We start from the raw sequence: 21,832 nt of genomic DNA on the forward strand, positions 1-21,832 counted from the left end.
TCAGTCACTGGCTGGAGTATGCCCATCACTGTTCCTCTGACATTTGTGCTGTCTTTAATTTTTTTCTGCAACGTTTTGTTGTTTTCAGAGTATGGCTCTTTTGCCTCCTTGGTTGAATTTATTCCTTCTTTCTCAATATTTTCTTCTTTTTTGATGCTATGGTAACTAGAATTTACAATTCCTTCCTCATTGTTTGTGTATAGAAACCCAACTGATTTGTGTGCATTGTTTTATATCCTGCAATTTTACTGAATGCATTTATTAGTTTGCAATTGTGTGTGTGTGTGTGTGTAATCTTTATAGAGTTTTCTACATGAGATGATGTCACCTGCAAACATAATTTTACTTCCTCTTTGAAATTTGCATGCCTTTTATTTCTTTTTCTTGCTTGATTGCACTGGCTAGGACTTGCAGTACTGTTGAATGGAAGTGATGAAAGCAGGCATCCTTGTCTTGTTCCTAATCTTAGAAAAGAAACTTTTAGTCTGTTACTGTTGTGTATGATGTTCTTTGTGGGTTTTTCATATATGACCTTTAATTATCCTCTGTTTCTAGTTTAAGTATTTTTTCCTCATGAAAGAGTGTTGAGTTTTGTCAAGTGCTTTTTCAGCATCAACTGAGCTGATCATGTGTTTCTTTTCCCTTCATCCTATTAATGTGGTGTATTACACTGACTGATTTTCATGTGGTAAAACAGCCTTGCTTCCAGGAATGTAAAATGCTGCTGCATTTGATTTGTTGGTAATTTCTAGAGGAGTTTTGCATCATTTTCATCAGGAGTGTTGGTCCGAAGTGTTATTTTCTCACACCTTTGTCTGCTTTGGTATCAGGGTAATGCTGATTTTGCTGAATGAGTTCTGACACTCCTCTTCAGTTTTTGGTAAGAGTTTGAGAAAGCTTGGTGTCTTCTTTTCAGTATTTGGTAGAATTCACCTGTGAAGCCATCTGTTCATGGACTTTTCTTTGCTGGGAGGTTTTTGATTACTTCTTCAATCTCTTTTCAAGTGACATATCTGTCCAGATTCTCCATTTCTCCATGATTCAGTCTTGGAATGATGTGTGTTTCAAGAAATTTGTCCATTTCATCTAGGTTATCAAATTTGTCAGCATAGAATGGTTCATTTTTATTTTTATAAAATTGGTAGTGATGTCCCCTATCATTTCTGATTTTAATAATATGAGTTTTATCTCTTTTTTCTTGTTCTAAGTAATAACCATGTGGTTTTCATTGCCTTGGATATGTATTTTGGAGTGGAATTTCAGATTATATCATAATGCTGTGTTTAACAATTTGAGGAACTGCCAAGATGTTTTCCAAAGTGCCTTATCATTTTGCATTCCCACCATTGGTATATGAGGGTTCTGATTTTTCCCTATCAGTGACAACACTTTTGTTTATATTTTTTTAAGATTTATTTATTTATGCATACAAGAGCTGGGGTACAGACCAGAGGTGTGGAGGGTGAGAGGATTCACCAGAGACAGAGTGGGGAGCAGAATAGGCAGACTGACTGAAGTACACTGCTGAGGGGAGCAGCGGGTGAGTCAGGAGAGGTCTGCTGTGCCATGTGGGTTGCTTTGCCGGGATCGAACTCACGCAGAGGCTGCGGACAGCTTCATAGGTTGTGTCTTAACCCCTTGTGCCACCAGGGAGGCCCTGACAACACTTTTGATTCCATGCATCCTAGCAAGCGTGAAATGTCTCATTGGGGTTTTGATTAGCATTTCCCTAGTGACAGTGATGGTAGCGTCTTTCCTTGTGCTTATAGACCATGGTGTATATATGTGTGTGTATGTATATATATGTATATATATTTTGAGAAACATTTATTCAGATCCTTTACCCATTTTACAATGGGTTATTTGCCCTTTTATTATTGAGTTACAGGAATTGCTTATAAATTATGGATATTATATATCAAATATATGATTTGCAAATATTTTTCCCATTCTGTGGGTTGTCTACTTACTTATTTTGAAGGGTGTCCTTTGGTACACAAAAGCTTTTAATTTCAATGATGGTCCAGCATATCTGTTGTTGTTTTTTTTCTTTCATTGCTTATGCTTTTAGTGTCATTTCTACCCACCTGATTTTAGTACCTTCTTCATCTGCCTCAGAGGCCCTGAGAACTTTTTAAAGATGGGACACATTTAAATAATTATATTTTTAAAAAATGCACACAATCTATTTCTTACTAATGACCATCTTTAATATAGATTCCTAAAACCTCTTTGTGATACCCAGGACTTCTCACACCATTGCTTGATAAAATTTCACCAGGATGAACTCACATTCAGCCCAAGCGCCTAGCTCTTTGCTCTGAGGCAGGAAGAAAAGGGAACACAGATGAAGTTCGGGTTAAGAGGGAGCATGGAAGAGATGTACCCAAACTTCCCTACCGCCGTCTTATATTTGTGTTTGTTAGGAGCTGGAAGGAGGTGGCCCCAAGGGTAGGTCTTACCCCTTTGTAAATTCCTGTGTAGCGCTGTTCTCTGTAGGGGCCAGGCACCAGCAACAGCTGTGGGGCATTTGCTAGAAACACAGATGCTCAGCCCCTCTGATGCTGTATCAGAAACTGGGGGGAGAGGGGTGCCAGTGATCTGTGACTCAACGAGCCTTCCAGTTGTTTCCGAGGCACCCTCAAGTTTGAGAAACACTGGTGTAGCCTTTCAGCTATTGGACACCTGGACAATGTGATTAGTGGTTATTCTGTAGCTAGTCCCTAGGAAAATCTTGTTTGCCAAATAAGATGGAATCTTCCTCCTCCTCTCTCACTGAGCTAATGCAGCCTTGTTCTCTTTTGCCAAATGTAAGATGAGATGTTTTAGGTAACAAGTAATAGAGACCCTCAACTCAAATCCACCTAGACAGCAGAAGAGGGGAATTGCCTTGCACGTTCTATTTGAAAAATCCAGCAGCAGATCAGGTTTGAGGTGAGTTCAAGCAGGGTGCCATTCAAACTGGGATGCCTGATGCTCCACCCCTTGTGTCAGCTTTGGCCTCCCACGGACTTCCCTCATGGTTGTGAAGTGGCTGCTTGTAACCTTCAGGGCAGTGTGCTTTCTAATTGTTATCAGTGTAGACATCGTGGCTTCCTACTATCAGGCAGAACTCATCAGTTTTGCTCTGTAGACCATCAGCCATCAGGGCAAGAGGCACAGATTTCCCTGGTTGACTCAGGCCCCGCCCTGCCAGGAGAATTCCACCCAGCTCTGGTGGCTGTTTCACAAAGTGGAAGGCAGAAGTGCTGATTGTATGCCCCCAGTCCACACGGTTCCTTGCTTTTCCAGTTTCCAGAGATACCATACACAGCAGATCTCTTGAAGCAGAAACCTTTTTATAACACCCTTATTTAAACTCTCATCTCTTCCCAGGTAGGTGTGAACACACACACACACACCCCTTTTGGGATAAAATTCCTACTTTGAGATGTTCAAATTCTGGTTCCAGTTGACCCTTCCAGCCTACTTTCTTCCCATCCTATTGAACCCCATGAAACACCCCAATATTCCCCCTTCCCTACTCTTCCATGTCACCCTGCTTCAGCACTTGCTGTGTTATGCCTAGAATGTCCTTGTTTTCACTTGGCAGATTTGCTCTTCAAAATCCTGGACTGGATGTCTCCTATGGGAAGCCCTCCAGGATTATTACTCCAGGTCACTGCTGTTGTGGGCTTCTGGGTCACACAGTCACAATGTGCCGGCACCTGTCACTTCTGCCTCTGATCTTGGGACAGATCTAATTTGACTTGATTTGTCCTTTCTGTAGTCTGTAGGCTTGGCACAGACTAGGAGCTTATTGATTGAATACTGCTTTTGTGGCCTTATGTCTGCCTGACAATGTGGAGCTGCTGGTTGATCTTAGCTGAAACATGCTCATGGATTAAGCAGATCACAAACCTCACTTCTCAAGGTTCTGAGAAAACTTGGCGTTTCTTGCAAATACACATTGCTTGCCACCCACTCCAGAGACAGCAGAGGATGAGCCCCTGACAGGTTCAGAGAGTCTTGGTGCTGAGAGCTGGTGGATGTAGGGCTTGGGAGGGCTTAGGGCCTTCAGCTTTGCACCTAGGAACCCTCCATCCTCAGGAGCCTCCTTTTACCCAGGCTGCTGTGGGCTGGGACTCTCACTGGGGAGAGGCACAAATACTCTTTTCCCCTTCAGCTAATAGATGCATCATCTGTAGTCATGGGTCATTTTAGGCCAATTCTTTCCATTATAAAAAAAGTTAAAATTTTATAACATGTATTCCACGAATACCATGGGGGAATACACACAAGTACAAAACACCTGTAATCTTGTTCAGACATTGATGTATATGAGCTTCCATTCTCTTCTAAGCATGCCTGTTTAGTAACGTAAGGCAAGATGATGATGATGATTATTTTACTTACTCTTTTTTGATTAAACTCTGAGCATTTATGTAAAAGCTCTGAGAAGTAGATGATACATAAACCCTGTGCACCCCTACCACTGATAAGCTGAAGGGCAATGTGTCAAGACCCATGCTATGAGACCCAGTAAGACCATATCATGAAAGGGACTTCTTGCCTTTTTTTGCATCACACTGAGGCAGCAAGAGCTGAAACTCTTAAAACATAAAGGCCCCTCCAAAAAAAGTTCAAAAAAGAAAAACCAAATCATATTTTGCCACATTTAGAAAGAGTATAGTTGGGCAATGTTTACAGAATCATTAATGCAACATCCCTTGGACACACAGTCTGATTAAATTTGGGCGCTGCTGGTTCCCAAAAGCGTCAAACTTTTGAAGTATAGGCTATAGGGGGTATCAGTTCCTAAAAGCACTTCATCAGGTTGCATATACAACTTGTGTGGAAATATTGTGGGTGTAACCTGGCATATCACCAGAAATTGGTGTATTTATTCATGGGAATGAAACCAAAGCTAAGCTCAGAGATTCCTAGCAGCCAAGGCAATAAAATGAAGTAACATAACATAAGAGAACATGGAAGCATAAAGGGTCAGAGAGCTCTCAAATTGCAGAAGAGGAAGCAAACCAGATTGGCAAATTGCTTGAGCTTTTCTGGTTGACCTCTGGAGGGGGAGAGGTCGCAGGGCCTTGCGTAAGGGTGTTGTGTAAGGGACGGTTTCACTGAAAGCTACAGGAACTGCTTGGGTTTGGCCTCTTGTCATGCTGACCGTTGAAAATAGCTGAGGGCATGTTGATTAACTGTACTTCTGGGAAGGCATAGTTTTGTAGGAAGCCTAATAAATAACATGATCGAAGTGTTATTCTGGTGATTTCCTTTGCTGGAGATTCCACAAGCACATGTTAGTTGATATGGCCCTCACATTGTGCATTCTTGGAGTATCATTTCTCTGTCTTGACCATGTTGGAGGTCATTTTTCAGGTGAAGAAACTGAGGCTCTGAGAGATGAAGTGACACTACCAAGACTTGTACCCCAGTCCTTTTTACTGTGCCCCGGAAGAAAAGGTGGAAGTGTCTAAGCATGCCAGGTGTTTGGGTCCTGCTGCTATGTAGACACCACCTCATCCAGTCCTCTGCTAATCCTGTTAGGAGTCCACTGTTTTACTTGAATTTACTGAGAGGTAGGCCATAGCCCAAAGCCACATAGATGGAAGCTGAACGGGGCTTCCTCATCTGGGTTTGCTGATGAAACTTCTGGAAATGCAATCATTCAATGGAATTACACACAAACTGTTCGCATTTGTGTTTTTCTTGGGGATAGGCAAGAAAATAGCTTTTCTCAGAGTCTCAGAATGCCACACAAGTAAACTCCACCAAACATCTGTGCTCAAGGAAGGAGTCATAGTCACAACTTGTATTGACTGAGCCCCAACCAGGGGTGGCACAGGCAAGAATTGGGTGACCTTATCATTCCTATGGGCTTTGGGTATGTATCACCCCATCTTTCAGGCTGCGCACCAGTCAGTGGCCTTGCCTGATGACAGGTTTCAATTCTTGTCCACCATTGCGTGTGGTGGCTGGGCTTGTCCTAGTGATGAGTGTGTTTTTTTTTTTTTGTCCTCTGGGGTTGCTGAAATTGTTCAGAGGCAGAATGACGGGCTGAGTGAGTGAGTGAGTGAGTGAAGAAGGCAGTGCCTCTTCCTCAGTGCTCGAGGTTGGGAGGCATTAGTATGTCTCTGATGTCTTAAAAAAATTGAAATAATGTGGGTTTTTATGTAACATATAGGTTTCAGATGTACATATATGTCAATATCCGTTTATACTATGGTATGTTTGTCACCAAAAGTCTAGTTTCCATCCATCACCATGCAGCTGTTCTCTCATCAAATTGTTCTCTCCTCTTCTCTTTCCCCTCTGCTACCACCCATCTCTTCTCTGTAGCTGTTTATTTTTGTTGTGTTGTGTTCATTTGTTTTGTGTTTTTATCTCTACATGAGTGAAATCATGTGGCGTTTGTCTTTTCTCCTTCTGGCGTATTTCACTACGCTTAATATAGGTCCACCCACGGTGTCGCACATGGCAGAGTTTCCTTACTTTGTAAATAGCTGAGGAGTTTCCGTTGTCTCTGCAGACCCCATCTTCTTTCTACACTCATGCATGGATGGACACTTAGGTTGTTTCCAACTCTTGGCTCTTGTCAATAACACTGCAGTGAACACAGGGTTGCAGGTAGCTCTTCAGGTTAGATTTTCTTGTATTCTTCGGATAAATACCCAGCAGTGGGATAACTGGATCATACGGTATTTCTATTTTTAATTTTTCCAGGAATCTCCATCTTCTCTTCCGCAGGAGCTGCACCAATTTCCATTCCCACCAACAGTATATGAGTGTCCCCTTTTCTCCTTATCCTCATTGGTACTTTTGTCTTCTTGATCATGGCTGTGACTTTTATTTGGAGTGACAGGTCACTGCAGTGTTCGAGAGAATTCCTGGGGGAGCTGAGGTCAGGTCTGATGCTCTGATGTCCCAGGTGGTGGGGGAGGCAAGAGGGACTGCAGGAATCTCTGAGCTCGTGTCCTTCCTCCTAGGCCGGCCGTGGTGAGTGAGGGGTGGGTGTGTAGCCCTCCTGTGGCCCATGACAGTCTACAACTTGACTTGTGGCAGCCTGTCTGCTGTGCTGACCTGGCGGGGCCCCCAATGACTGCTGCTCTACTACCCAGTACCTCTTGAGTACCTGGCCCAGCTCAAGCTGCTTGACCTGCATAGTATCGAGCATCCTAGTGTGAATTGTACCCTTAAATATAGCCCAGCTATGGGGCCCAATTAAGAGCAACAGCCAGCAGCAGCAGCCTCATCTTATGGCTGAAGCCACAACTAGTGAGTTCAGGGTCTGGGTCTTAGGTCCCATACATTGCTGCCTCCACACACTTATATCTCCAGAAGTCTCTGGAAGATGAGTCAGACTCTGGAGGCCACTTCTCCCTCCTTTGGCTAGAGAGCTGGTGCTTGCCCATTTGGGTCATGGCTGAGGTTTTCCTTCCCGTTTAGAGAGAGCAGGTCTGGCTGACTGCCCCATGGGCAGCGTGGCTGCCTCTGCTATGCTTGGTTGGTGAGGCTTGACCACCAGCTGGGCCCAGGACCCAGAAGTGGGGCTGTGATTCCGGGAAGTGCAAGTTGAGGTTTGCCACCTCCCCTGTTCCACTCACCTGGATCCGAACTTTAAGGAAAATGAGAAGCCTTCTTTGCACATGTGGCAGGAGCCCAGAGCAGAAGAGTGGCGGTGGGGTCGAACCAGAGAGCAAGGCCTGTATCTGTGCCCATGGCTCTTGTTATTTGTTACTTGAACTGTCCTTTTCCATGCCCTGCACTTGACGGGGAACCCCTTGAGGCCTGAGTCTGGTTGCTCTTCGGGCCTGCTGCCTGTTGGATATGTGTGTTGAATGAATGAATGCATGCGTGCTTGCCTGAGTGTCCTAGGAGTTAGGAAACCTGCTTTCCAGGCCAACTCTGCCCCTAATGTCTTTGTTGCCTAAGTTAGTCACATGTCCTTTCTTAATCTCAGTTTCTCCACCTGAGCTGGTCTTCCAGGCCCTGATGTTCTGGTGTTCCGAGTAAGCAAGGGCCTTGGCCTCTGGAGGCTGGACAGGTGCTGGGGTTCTGTGAGAACATGCCTGGCTTGTGTGCAGGCATAAGGAGTCTGCTGAGCCTTCTGACCCTGGAACACAGGACAAGGGACAACTAGCAGATGAAGAGGGGCAGTAAGTTGGACAGACTGGAGGAGACAGGGAGAGTGCAGACTTGGCCAAAGTGATTGTTTGCTGAAGCTGCAGATTTCCTTGGTAACTCGGTTGGTTTTGACTTTCTGAAAAATAATGCTCTCAATTAACTCCTGGGTATGACAGCCTCTTGTGAGGGATGGGATGACATTAGGGAGAGGGTGGGTAAGGCAGACTGGGCAGGCCCTGGAGCAGGAGGAGAGACAGGGGTAGGGTCTCCCCTCTGGTGTGTTACATACCCCTACTCACTGCTGCTTTGCCTTATGTTTTCTGCAGATCATCATCGAGTTCTGCCCCGGGGGAGCTGTGGATGCCATCATGCTGGGTGAGTCTTCCTAGATCTGCAGGTAGAGCCAGGGTTGGCCCTATTGAGAATTGGGACCCTTCTTTCCTCCTTACAGGAATTTGCATGGCCTGTGTGAGCACTACCCTGCTCTGCCCCCTTTCAGGACCAAGGTTGGGTTCTTAGAGACACTTGTGACACTCACTGGAAGGCCATCACTTCCCCTTCAAGAAGTCACGTGTCCTTGAGCTGGTCACTGGCCTTCTTGAACCCTCTTGGCCAGAGGTCAGTGGCCGATGCCTTCTTTGCCTGCCCCTATAACACTTTTTGGAAGTGAAAGTGAGACACCTAATGGAGGTTCTTTGAAAAGTGGGGACCCCCACCCATTCTGTCAGAGCTCCAGGAGGATGTGACCTCAGGAAAGTTTGACTGACAACAATAAAATAATACATGTTAGTAATCATCAATGTATCACAACTACTCTTTGTGTGCCAGAGATGGTGCTGGCTGCTTTCACATATCTTATCCTCTTGTATAAAATCAGGCAGAGTATCTCTGATTTATTCTCTACCAGGCAGATATGTATAGGTTAAGGAGCTGGTCCAGAGCCTCATAAAGAGCTGATATGTAAACTCAGGTCTAGATGACCCCACTCGTCACTTGCTCATCCCATGTCATCGCTTGCTCCTGCCTGGAATGCCACCACTGGGAAGTGAGTGAGGGAAGACTGAGGATTGGGGGCCAAGAAGCTTGAGTGATGCGTCTAAAGATTCTGGGGTGAGGGGCCTCCCTGGTGGCCTAGGGGTTAAGTCTCAGTGCTATCACTGCTACAGCCTGAGTTCAATCCCCAGCCAGGGAGCTAACCCACATATGGTACAGCAGACCTCTCTTGTCTTGCCCACTGCTCCTCTTAGCAGTGTATTTCAGTAAGTCTGCCTGTTTTGCTCCCCACTCTGTCTCTGGTGAATCCTCTCACCGTCCCCCAACCCCTGCACCTCTGGAAAAGTAAAAATAAAAACAAATAAAAGGCAGGAGATATAGGAAGGGGGATTTATTTGCATAAAAAAACTAATGAGTTCAAGGGGACTGGCTTCAGGCACAGCTTGATCTAGGAATTGTAAAAAAGTTGTCATAAGGATTGGTTTCTATCTCCAACTCTTTGCCCCACTTTCTTCTATATTGGCTCCATTCTCATGTTGGTTTTCTGTTCTTGTGACAAGATGGCTGTGGGAGCTCCAGCCATCACAACTGAATTCCAAACAGCATGATAGAAGAAGGGAAGGTAGAACAACTACACACACACACACACACACACCCCCCACTGTTGCTCTTTTAAGAAGACTTCAGAAAAGCCTCACATGACATCTCCATTTACATCTCTTTAGCCAGAATTTATAGTAAAATACAACTGGAAAGGAGGCTGGGATATGGTTATTCCTAGTTTGGGCCCCGTATATTTAGATAGTAAAAACGAAGGGAAGGTCAAAGCCAGCTAGCCATATCTACCTGTCTGGTTTGCAGCTTAGCTAAATGAGCCTTGTGTACAAATGTCAGAGATAGGAGAGGCATCTAAATATCATAGATCCTTACCTCATTCGCGCTGGGTGTGACCCCAGACCATGGCACAGCCAGTGGGCAAAATCACCTTTTGACTCCCTGTCTCAGTACTCCTGCTGGAACTGACTGCTCCAGTCCAAAATAGTTTCTCCAAATAGGTGGGAGCATTTAAAAGAAAATTGCCATCAGTATTCTAGAAATCAGAGACCCCAAATAGCCAAAGCTATCTTGAGAAAGAAGAACAAAGCTAGAGGTGTCATGTTCCCTGATCAAAGTATATATGCAGTACTGCTAATCAAAACAGTATGATATTGGCATAAAAACCAGTGCATATATAGTCAATTAATTTATGACAAAGGAACCAAGGACATACCCTGGAAAAGGAGAGTCTCTTCAGTACATGGTGTTGGTAGTCTGTATTTAGCCTGTGAATGGTGTTATGAAAACTGGACAGCCACATCAAAAGAATGAAACTGAACCATTCTTTTATACCATATGTTAAAAATTAACTCAAATTGGGTTAAAGGCTTGAATGTGAGACCTGAAACCATAAAACTCCTAAAAGAACATATAGGCAGTAAATTCCTTGACATTGGTCTTGCTGATGATTTTTTGGATCTGACTCCAAAAAGCAAAGGCAACAGCAGCAATAGAAACCCAAAAATACACAAGTGGGACTACATCAAACCAAAAAGCTTCTTTCTGCTCAGCCAAGGGAACCATCAACAAAAAGAAAATATTTGCAAATCAAAAATCTGATAAGGGATTACTATCCAAAATCTATAAAGAATAATTTTAATGCAATAGCAAAAAATAAACACCCAATTTAAAAATCGGCAGTAGATCTAAATAGGCATTTTCCTGAAGAATATGTAGATGGCCAACAGGTATGTGAAAAGATATTCAACGCACAATCTTTGGGGAAATATAAATCAAAACCACTGCTAAATGACCATTATCAAAAAGACAAGGTATTTTTTGTGCTGGAGAGTGTGTGGAGAAAGAGGAGACCAAGTGCACTGTTGGTAGAAATGTAAACTGGTGCAGTCACTGTGGAAAATGTTATGGACATTCCTTAAAAAATTAAAATACACCTCACTCCACAATTGTGGTAGAAGTTACAGAGTTGCCCAGGTCGTGTGCATCAACACAGCAGGCTAGCTCAGTTCATTGACCTGCCAATCCACTTTGGAGGGAGGCTGGAAAAGGCGTCGCACAGGAAAAGTGTTCATTCTTTAAGGTGAAGAAGGAAAAAAATAGAACTATTGAGTTGATAAAGTAATCTCTGAATTTGTGGGAGTAATTGGAAAAGTAATTGCCAACGCAGCCATTATGTGTGCATCCTATGTCCAGTTTAAAGAAAATAAACATCTGTTTGAGCTTGAACTTTACAATGAGACTGTGAAAATTACTCAGCTTTTTCCTTTGGGGGTTGTGCAATGAAATTGATCTTGATGAAATATTTATGATTGCAAATGAGCTCCACTAAAGGCTATTAAAGGAGGCCCCTGTGATCTCCAGGAGGAGAGACTGGTGATTTTCACCATCTAATAATGTCTTCTCTTTAAGTCCACTTACTTAACTTTATTAGATATTCTAATATGCCATTTTTGTTAGAACTGGTATATGGATAGTTCTTACCTAAGCCCCTATAAAAAGAAGAAAGTTTTTCTTCTCTATTATATGGTCAAATCGGATGCAAGAACAAAGCAATTTTCTGAGTTTAGTTTTTTCTTTTATTAATAAAAGTTAAACTGATTTTAAAAAAAGGAAATACAACAATTGTGATCAATTTCACCTCTGAAGACAATAAAAACACCAACTTGAAAAACAAAATACACATATGTCCTCCCACGTTCATTGCAGCATTATTTATAATAGCCAAAAAGTGGAAGCAATCTCAATGTCCATGAATGAATGAATAAGGAAACTGTGAAAAATGGAAAAAAAATGTGGTATGTATATATACAATGTAATATTATTTAGTCCTTAAAAAGGAGGAAATCTTGGCCATTTGCAACCATGTGGGTGGACCTTGAGGGCATTATGCTAAGTAAAGTAAGCCAGAGATGAGCTCATTTATTTGTGAATCTATAAAAACAAAACCAGGCTCCTACCTCAGAGAACAGATTGGTGGTTACCAGAGATGGAGGATGGGTAAAATGGGTGGAGTCAAAGGATACCTTTAGTTATAAAATAAACAGGTCATGGGATGTAATAGACGGTGATTATTGTTGCTAAACCTGTAGTGTATATTTGAACGTTGTTAAGAGAGTAGATCTTAATAGTTTTCATCACAAGAAGAAAAATTGTAACTAGATATAGTGACAGATGTTGGCTAGACTTACTGTGGTGATCATTTCACACCATACGCAAATATTGACTCATACTCTACACCTGAAACTAATGTGATGCGTCTATATCAATTATACCTCAGTACAAAACTAAAGGCAATTTTTAGAAATTGTTGCAGATAATTTCAGAAGCAACATAAGAATAGTCACTGTTTATCACTCTTCTCCATGCTGAGAAGTTACCTTGAGGGTTATGGAACCTTGCCTACACAGATCATCATCGTTCATTTTACAGACCAGGAAATGAGACACAGAAAGGGAGTGACTTGCCAGAAACTATACAGCTATTAAGAGGCAGGACCTGGGATCAGGCCTAGTCTGTGTGACCCCCCAAATCCCTGTAGGCTCTGAGGCTGACCACTGAGTGGAGGTGGGCAGGTTAGGGATGAGGTTGTTGGGAGGAGGAGCAGTTGTCAACACATGAGAGAGTGATCCCTGACTCAGGAGCCCTGCTCTGGGGCTGGGCTTCTCAGAGTGGGTGGCAACAAGAGCTGAATAATGACCATAACCTTGTGGGCAATGAGCATACGATACTGTCCTTGAATCTTTCATGCCCTTCCTCCCACCGCATCTACTTCCCCACATTCTGTCTTTCCCATCTCCTTAACCCATTGAGTGGAGAAGGCTTGCTCTTCCCTGTGGCCACCTCCTGGCCCTCCTAGACCACCCTACCAACCGAGCTCCCTGTCTGCTCTTTCTCCCTGGCAAACTTTCCATTCCAGTGCACTGGAGGGGATTTTTATTTAAGATTATTTATTTATACAAGCACTGAGTACAATCAGAAGCGTGGGAGGGTGAGAGAATTTACCAGAGCCAGAGAGGGGAACAGAACAGGCAGAATAATGAAATACACTGCTAAGGGGAACAGCGGGTGCGGCAGGAGAGGTCTGCACGCCACGTGAGACCCTTGCCGGTGGCTGGGGATCGAACCGGCACTGCAGAGGCTGCAGGCAGCTTAGTAGCCCAGCGCTCAACTGCTGCGCCACCAGGGGAGGCCCTGGAGGGTATTTTTAAAATGCAATCATCAGACTTGTGTCTCTGACTTGCTTCGGGCAATACAAGGATTGCCCCTTAATATTTCAGATAAAATGCAGCCTCCATAGCGCCTGCCCACCTCTGACCTCAACTTGCTTTCCCTTCGAGCCAACTGAATCCTTTGCATATGCTGTTCCTCTGTGCAGGATAGTCTGAGCCACACCTGCTCGGAGAAGAAGGGCTCCAGCGTCCTCATGTGGACACTGGGCTGTATGTGGCCTGTGCACATGCCTGGGTGTATCTCCACATAGCACACAAGAGCACCTTAGAGATGGCCCTGCGGCCTCACCTTCCACATCTCCAGCACCACTGTTGCCAACCAGTTGAAATTTCTTCCACACCAGCCTCCAGGCCTTTGCTTCTACTGATTTATTGACCTGGAATATCCTGATTCCACCTTTTCCCCTCTCAAACACCTGTTCTTCAAGGTCACAGCTGGAATGCCCATTCCTCTGGGGAGCCTCCCAGTCTGCCCAGGCACAGGCGCTTGTTGCCCTCTTGCACCTGCATCCTGCTCCGTTCTAAGCACTGTTTAGCATTTCCATGCCCCGCTCTGTACCCCGGCACCAAGTACCTATCTGGCATCTCTCAGGGCCTGCTCAGGGATCTCTGCCTCTGAGCAGGGTTGCATTTAGGATCCTGAGCTATGCAGCCACGTGGCCTTGAGCAAGTGATGACCTCTCTGAGCCTTGGTTTCCTGGTTTCCTCATCTGTAACACGGGTGTATAATTGTGTCTGCTCCATAGGTTATTATAAAGTATGTGAGGTGCTCAGAAGGGAACCAGGTCACAGCAGAGGCTCATTAGTGTTGGTACCTGACAGCGCTGACATGCAGTTACATGCAGTGAGCTCTTGCTGAATTGACAGCTATTCTTCCCTCAATTTCTAGAGCTGGACAGAGGCCTCACTGAGCCCCAGATTCAGGTTGTATGCCGCCAGATGCTGGAAGCCCTCCATTTCTTGCACAGCAAGAAGATTATCCACCGGGACCTGAAGGCTGGCAATGTGCTGATGACCCTCGAGGGAGATATCAGGTTGGGTAAGTGGCTGCAGCGGGAGGGTGTCCTGCTGGGGTGTCAACCTGACTTCCGGGCAGAAGGAAATAGGTGTGGGGCCTCAAACCCTTGGCCACTGGGCTCACGGTTCTTATTGACTCAGTGTAACCCTGTGGTTCCCAACCAAGGACAATTTTGTCCCCCTGGGGACATTGCCAATATTTGGAGATGTCTTTGATTGTTACCCCAGGGTAGAGGCAAGGCCACTGGCATCTAAGGAAGGAGAGTAGAGGCCAGGGATGCTCAGCCTTCTTCTGGACACAGGACAGCTCCTCACCCACCGCAAGGCAAGGGTGCCCATGGGGAGGCTGATCACTTGTGTTCCCAGTTGAGAGGCTCCTCCGGAGTGGCCGGTGGGGAGGGGTCCGGGGAACAGCACGACCCCACGCCTTTCCCAAATGCAAACTAGTACATCAGGCACATGTGTCAAAATCTCTTATTTTGGGGGGTCCCCACTCTTCTTTCTACTTTTCCATTGTGAAATACACAAACATAAAATGTATTGTCATAACTATTTTAAGTGTGCAGTTGGCGCTAGTGTATTCACAGTGTGTATAACCCCGTCCTTCTCCAGAACTCACTTTGTCTTCAAGACCTGAAGCCCTGTCTCCACTGAACACCCACCCCCTCCCCTTTCCGCTTCCCCTCCATGTCTCTGTGCAGCCGGCCACACTGGGAACCTCACACGAGTGGATTCACATAGTATTTGTCCTTTCGGGGCTGACTTATCTCACTTTGCATCACGTCCTCAAGATTCATCCACATTGTAGCATGGGTCAGACACTGTATTTTTAATCCATTTTTAAATTTTTTAAGATTTATTTTATTTTTTTTAAAGATTTTATTTATTTATTTATACAAGCACTGGGTATAGTCAGAAGCGCGGGAAGGTGAGAGAATTCACCAGAGCCAGAGCAGGGAGCAGAGCAGGCAGAAGGACTGAAGTACACTGCTGAGGGGAGCAGCGGGTGGCAGGAGAGGTCTGTGCGCCATGTGGGACCCTCCTCCGGTGGCCTGGGAGCAGCCAGGGATTCGAACCGGCGCTGCAGAGGCTGCGGGCAGCGTCGCAACCCAGCGCTCAACTGCTGTGCCACCGGGGAGGGCCAAGATTTATTTATTTTTATACAAGGACTGGGGTACAGGCCAGAGGAGCAAGAGGGTGAGAGGATTCTCAAGAGACAGAGTGGGGAACAGAACAGGCAGACTGTCTGAAATACACCTCTGAGGGGAGCAGCGGGTGAGACAGGAGAGGTCTGCCTCACCATCTGGGAATCTCCCTGTCCGGCCGGGAATTGAACCCGTGCTGCAGAGGCTGCAGACAGCTTCACAGCGCTGCGCTCAACCCTCTATGCTATCGGGGAGGCCCTTTTAGTCCGTTTTTAAAAACCAAAATCACACATCCAAGGCTGCCCATCGCATCCTCTGCCATTCAACGCTGGAGACAGTCACTTTGAACTCGTCTCATATTTACTGCCACGTGCTCAGTAATATGCCTGTAATGAGTGTTATTGTTATGAAGAGATAATATCAGTTTATTATACAAAGCTTACATAGACCAGGAAGGTTTAGAAGAGAAAGCCAAAATGGGCCTTCAATCTCATTATCCAGATATTGACCCTGGACCTCATCCCAGATTCCCCTGGTGCGTCTCTGGCATGGACAAATGTGCAGAGGGAAAGAGGATTTAGAGTCCTGTTAGCCATAGCTGGTGCACTTTTATTTGTCACTTCTATTAATTCAATTGCATTTTCTATTAACACCCTTCTCATTCATCAGTACCCCCTTCCTCAACCCTGGGCTTTCAGATAGAAGTATCTCTAGTTGTAGTTCCTCTGGTGGTTACCTCTGGCTCTCTAAGGAACATTTAAAATGTGTCTGTGAGCGCCTGTGTTCGGGACGCTCAGGACACAGAGCTGGGACAGAAATGGTGCTGTCTAGCCAAGGACACCCTCCAGAGCAGGGGGCAGCACAGAGGGTGAGGCCCTGCCCCCGGTCACCGAGCTGGCAAAGACAGGGTCAAGACTGACCCAGGCTGTCATACAGGGGGTCTCATCACTGCTCTCATGTCCAGAAGTGCTTGAGCTGACAGGTTAGGCTGGGGCTGATGGCTTGTCAGAGTTAGTGTGTTTCCAGTTCGTTGGAGGGCTGTTACTCAGATTGTCACTGCAACTCCAGAGTTTCTGTCTGGGCTGGGATCAGAGAACTTGCATATCTAACAAGCTCCTAGCTGAAGCCGCCGGTCTGGAGGAGCACGTGCTGAGACCCACTGCTCTAGACACTCATTGCCTAAAGTGTGGCTGGTGGCAACAGGGCGTCACCTAGGAGCTCCTCAAAAACACTCCTTTGTCCAGAGGGCGGGGCTGGTTCTGTCGGCAACATGAGCTTCTCACGTTGGGCGGGAGAGGGTCAAACACCATTCTGTGTCCTGAAGACCATGATACTTGCAGGGGCTGTGATGCCTGGGGCTCAGCTCACATGTCCTGCGGCTGCTCCTCACTCCTCTTAGCTGTAGTGCTTCAGAGCATGTGCTGTGCATTAGCTGTCTGCAGAGCTCAGCCCTGTGCTGGGCTTAAGTCCTCCCCCTGCAGAGCTCCCAGGCCAGTGGGGACAGATGGGAGCACCAGGGCTGGGGAGGCAGCTGGTGCTGGTGGCAGAGGGTACAGGGATGTGGTCTGATCCCCCATCTGAGTGTGGAGGGTGGGAGTTTAGTAGAGGCTTCTGTGAGAGGGTTGTTTGAGCAGAGTTCTGGAAAGTCGCTAGGCATTTGCAAGGTAAACCAGCTGGGGCAGGGCGGTCCAGAAGAGGAAGCCTTGTGGGCAGAGGCATGGAGATGAGATGCTGGGGGGATGATAATAAAACTAGCAACACCCATCTGTTGGGTTTATGGTATTCCTCAGGTGCCAGCCTGTAGCAAGGCACTTTCTAGACATCATCTCATTTAATCAGCGCTCCAGGGAGTGAGGACATGGAGGCCCAAAGTGAAATGAGATGCCCAAGATCAGAGCTAGGGAGGAGAAGCGTCAGGGTTTGGACTGGAATCTCCCTGACTCCACAGTTGCCTGTGGGCTGGGGGAGGACAGGATGGGATAAAGTCCTTGTACCTCAGCCTCTGGCTGAGAGGTACCCAGTGGGGTTCTCATTCCCAGGCTGTGTTCTTCCCATTCATCCTCTAAATTTGGAGAGGCTGACATGCTGAGCTGACTCCAGAATCCCACTCAGAACCCAACAGAGGGTAGGACGAAGCAGATGGGTGCATTGAGATTCCAAATGACTTGTCAAGTAACTCAAGAAAATCAGGAAGCTAATTAAGGAGGAAAAAAGTTCAGAGAGAGTTGAGTGTGCAAATATTTATGCAGTTACTGCTGGGCTCTGGGAGCAGAGGCATGGCTGCCTGCTGAGGCCTGTTCTGTTTTGGAAAAATCCTTCCCCCTGGGGCCCAGAATCTGCAGCTTGACAGCAGCGGAGGAGGCCAAGGAGAGGCGTCCCTCTCTGTCTGCCTCTTCCTGTCTTCCCTGCGGCCAGTCTTATACCTGGGGCACACCTTCCCATGCCTTTATGCAACTCAGGGATGTACCAGAGAATTGAAACTTTCCCCCAAGCAAAGGTGTCACCAAGATGAACACAGTGTTGGTGCTTCTCAGTGGGATGAGAATAAATTGAAGCAGCAGGGTGAGCTGGGCGAAGTGAGCTCTAGTCACAGAAAGCCTGCTTCCATTCGGGGCTCTGCTGTGTCCCACTGGAGAACATATAACTGTTCAAACCTCAGTTTTTTTTTCATCTGGGCTCAACAGGGCAATTGTGATGGGAGGGGCCCTCAGGTTCTGTCTCTCTCTGCTGTGGCGTTTTGATTCTTCCTTGTGTTAAATATTCACTTCTGTCTAGGATTTCTTGGACTTCTGGGATTTGTGTATTAGTTGTCAAGTAAAGCACAAGCCTTGCTCTGGGTAGATGCGAAGCAGTTCTCGATGCCTGGTGGGAATCCATTTGTGCAGAGAAAGGAAGGAAGTGTGTGTGTTCTAATAAAATTGAACCTTAATATACCCTTAAGTGGGTATAGACTTTGAAGTCCAAAGATTGGTGTTTTTGTTCTGGGTCTGCTGCTTAGCATTGGGTGACTGTGGGTAACCCTTTGGAGCCTCAGTTTCTCAAACTCAGGATGAGGTCATAATTCCATGTTGTGAACTTGGTAGGAAGATTGAATGAGACAAATTCCTGCAGAGCGTTTGGGGGCCCAGCACATGGTAGAGGCCCATCAATGGAAGGTTTTGCTCCCTGAGATTCTTCTTTGAAGATGGGAGATGAATTTCACAACTTCTGGGATCTTTTCACATTCCAAGCAGAGGTCTGAGTTGGCCTAAGGATCAAAGTGTCCAGTACAGAGCCTGGCTTATAGTAGATGCTCTATAGGTAATAGCTTCTGGTAATAGCATGCCTGTTAACCCACTTCTGGTTCCTGCAGAATCCCTAGTCCTCCATGTACAGGAAGCCTGGCAGAAACCAGTCACCACCCCCTCTCACCATCACCCTGACCCAAACCAGTATCGCTATTTGCTGCTATCTGGTGGCTGGGGTCCTGGTTCTTTCCCTATGGCAACCATGCTCAGAGCTGGTATTTAATATGTATGGGCTCAACCCTCAAGGACCACTGATAATATTTTACAGAGGAGGGAATTGGCATCCAGAGAGGCTAATTAACTTAACCAAGGTCACACAGCTAATAAGAGGAACACATGCTTAAGCGCTGCCCACTTAAAGATTTTGGGTGGTGTATGTCTCCTGTGACTTAAGCAGACAGGAGAAAGTGTGCATGTGTCTGAAACTGTGCTGGCAAGAGATATAACCGGGCATTGGGGTGAGTTGTGCCCTGGCACATAAATATTGCTGACACTGTCTTTGCCTCTCCGTACCTCTTGTTAGTTCTCAGACCAACCGCCACGAAACTTCTGGTTAGGCCGAGATTTGCATTTCCCAGCATCCCCTTTGGCTGGATGAACAGAACACCATCAATTTGGTCTCCAAGTCAAGAATCCCAATGAAGGGCTCTGTTTGGCTCAGAAGCAGATCCTAGAACCAATGAACGGAGGCCCAGGGAGGAGGATTTTTGTGATAGGCCCAGCTTGTGGTCAGTCTCTGAGAACAAGTCCGCTCATGTTGCAAATACAGATCTTTCCCCGCCCTGGGAGAGTGTGGTTGGGTTGGGGAGATGGTTTTCCAGCAGGAGAGAGCATTGAGAGGACCAGAAAAACAAATCCTTTTCTCCTATGGACTGGCACAGCCAAGACAGAGTCCTAGAGAGCCGGGAGAGGGAAGTGAGTGAGGCAGAAGTGTTGAGGGAGGGGTCAGAAGCAGGAACAAAGGGTTGACTTTGTGACTGACTTTGGAGAACTAGGAAAGACCAGGGTTGAGTGGGAGAAGAGAGAACTCATGAAGGCTGTGGGGGTAGGAGGCCAAGTGGAGGGCCATGAATGGAAAAACAAAGGCTGTATCTGGTTGCCAAAAAGTAAAAACCAAAAAATAAAAATAGACCAATCCTTTCAGTTTCACATCTGGCTAAATAGGATCCTGATTTCTGTGGAGGAGGAGGCTGGGACTCAGAAGGATGAAGCGACTTCTCTTAGCTCACAGGACGATCTTCTCACCTCCTTACCTGAAGCTGTTTCTGTGATGCTCCGGGGAAGGCAAATGTGATAGTGAAGAGAAGACTCTTGGGTACCCTAGTGGACACTACCCTCGCACTGTGCCTGATGTGCGTGCCCCTGGCTGCTGTCTTCCAGAGGAAGGTGGCCCTTAGGATTCCAGGGGTGGGAGCCTTAATTCTTCTCTCCCCACTCCAGTTTCTGCAGGCCCTAAGCCCTTTTTAGGTATCACTTTTCTGTTTGTACCAGGAAGGGCCTTGTTACTGTCTGTCCACAGGGCCACTGTATTGGTATTTTGGACAGGACAGCTGTTGCTGCATAGGAGGAGCAATGTCCCTGGCTGTCCCTCACCAAATGGCAGGAACACTCATTCATCATGAAAACCAGCCCACCAACCCCCATTCATTTCCATACACCTGATGGGCCACATGGCACCACCCCTGGTTAAGAACTACCTGGTGGGCCTCCCTGGTGACGCAGCGGGTTGAGCATGGCGCTGTGGGGCTGTCTGCAGCCTCTGCAGCGTGGGCTTGATTCCCGGCTGGCCCGGGAGATTCCCACATGCTGCAGCAGACCTCTCCTGTCATGCCTGCTGCTCCCCTCAGCAGTGTATTTCATCAGTTTGCCTGTTCTGTTCCCCGCTCTGTCTCTGGTGAATCCTCTGCCTTCTCGTGCCTCTGGTCTGTACCCCAGCTATTGTATTAAAAAAAAAAAAAAAGAACTACCTGGAGGTGTCTCAGACCTAGAATTCGAGGGTAAACTCTGCCAAGCCAGGTGATCAATTGGCCCACAGTAGCTTATCGGGTCCAGGAGAGAAGGAGAGATGCACACTGCAGTTGGACAATGGTTGGCTTGAATTGACCTGGTGTTGACTGAGAAAAGGCCCCTCTTACCGCGGCTTCATTTGGTCACCCACAGTTAGAGGACGGATGAGAGATCTCACATGGGATGCTTTTGGGCTTAGTGACTTTTCAACATTATGGAGGTGTGCAACCAACATGCATTTAGTAGAAACCATACTTCAGATCTTGAATTGGGGCATTTTTTGCTTTTCCCTTGCAGTACTGTAAGGGCATTCTGAGCACATTGATGGCAGGCGAGGCTGAGCTGGGATGACTGGCCAGGCAGGTGTATTCGGTATGTTTTCAACTCAGAGATTTTTAAACTTCCGACGGGGTTTATGTTGGTAACTTCAGGAAGAGCTGTATCGTCATACATTCTAAGTTCACTGCTTTTGTGTTTGTGTGATGGGTAATGCATTTTACAGTGTCTATGTCATTATCTGATTATAAGTCATGAGTGATACTTATACACATACAGAAAGATCGGTACAGTGGTATTCATTGCAACAGTATTTGTAACAGCAAGAAATGAGAAGAATCTCCAAGAGTCCTCCAGTACAGGATTCATTAAGTAGGTTGTGGCGTTGTTAGACAACACAGTCATTTTCAGCTGTTAAAAATTAAGGTGTAGAAAATGTGTAGAAAATGTGTAAGTTGCAAAATAGTATGACTTTTTTTAAGTAGCAAATACACAGACATTATATGTGTCATTTTTATTTCCATATATAATTTTTATTCATATAAATATACCTGGAGCTCTGTTTAGGAAACTCATGTTTATCACTGCTAGGATTACAGAGCCTTTTAAATCTGTAAACATTTGAATGTATGATAAGTAGCATTGCCTTCGTTAAGTTGGAAAAAATACATATGTGAGTGAATATATATATATATATATATAC

General features: G+C 45.9%; 1 protein-coding gene across 1 annotated transcript in view; it reads left to right on the forward strand.

Annotated features, from left to right (window-relative positions):
* Window positions 1–21,832, forward strand: part of STK10 (serine/threonine kinase 10) — a gene marked incomplete at both ends in the record, with an annotated part of 118,214 nt that overhangs the window by 47,574 nt on the left and 48,808 nt on the right. The window contains 2 exons of the mRNA XM_084244125.1: window positions 8,445–8,493; window positions 14,287–14,436. Coding sequence (XP_084100251.1) covers window positions 8,445–8,493; window positions 14,287–14,436 — 199 coding nt within the window. The remainder of the gene's footprint in view (window positions 1–8,444; window positions 8,494–14,286; window positions 14,437–21,832) is intronic.

This window comes from Talpa europaea (assembly GCF_964194135.1).
Source record: "Talpa europaea genome assembly, chromosome: 9".
Classification (NCBI taxonomy): domain Eukaryota; kingdom Metazoa; phylum Chordata; class Mammalia; order Eulipotyphla; family Talpidae; genus Talpa; species Talpa europaea.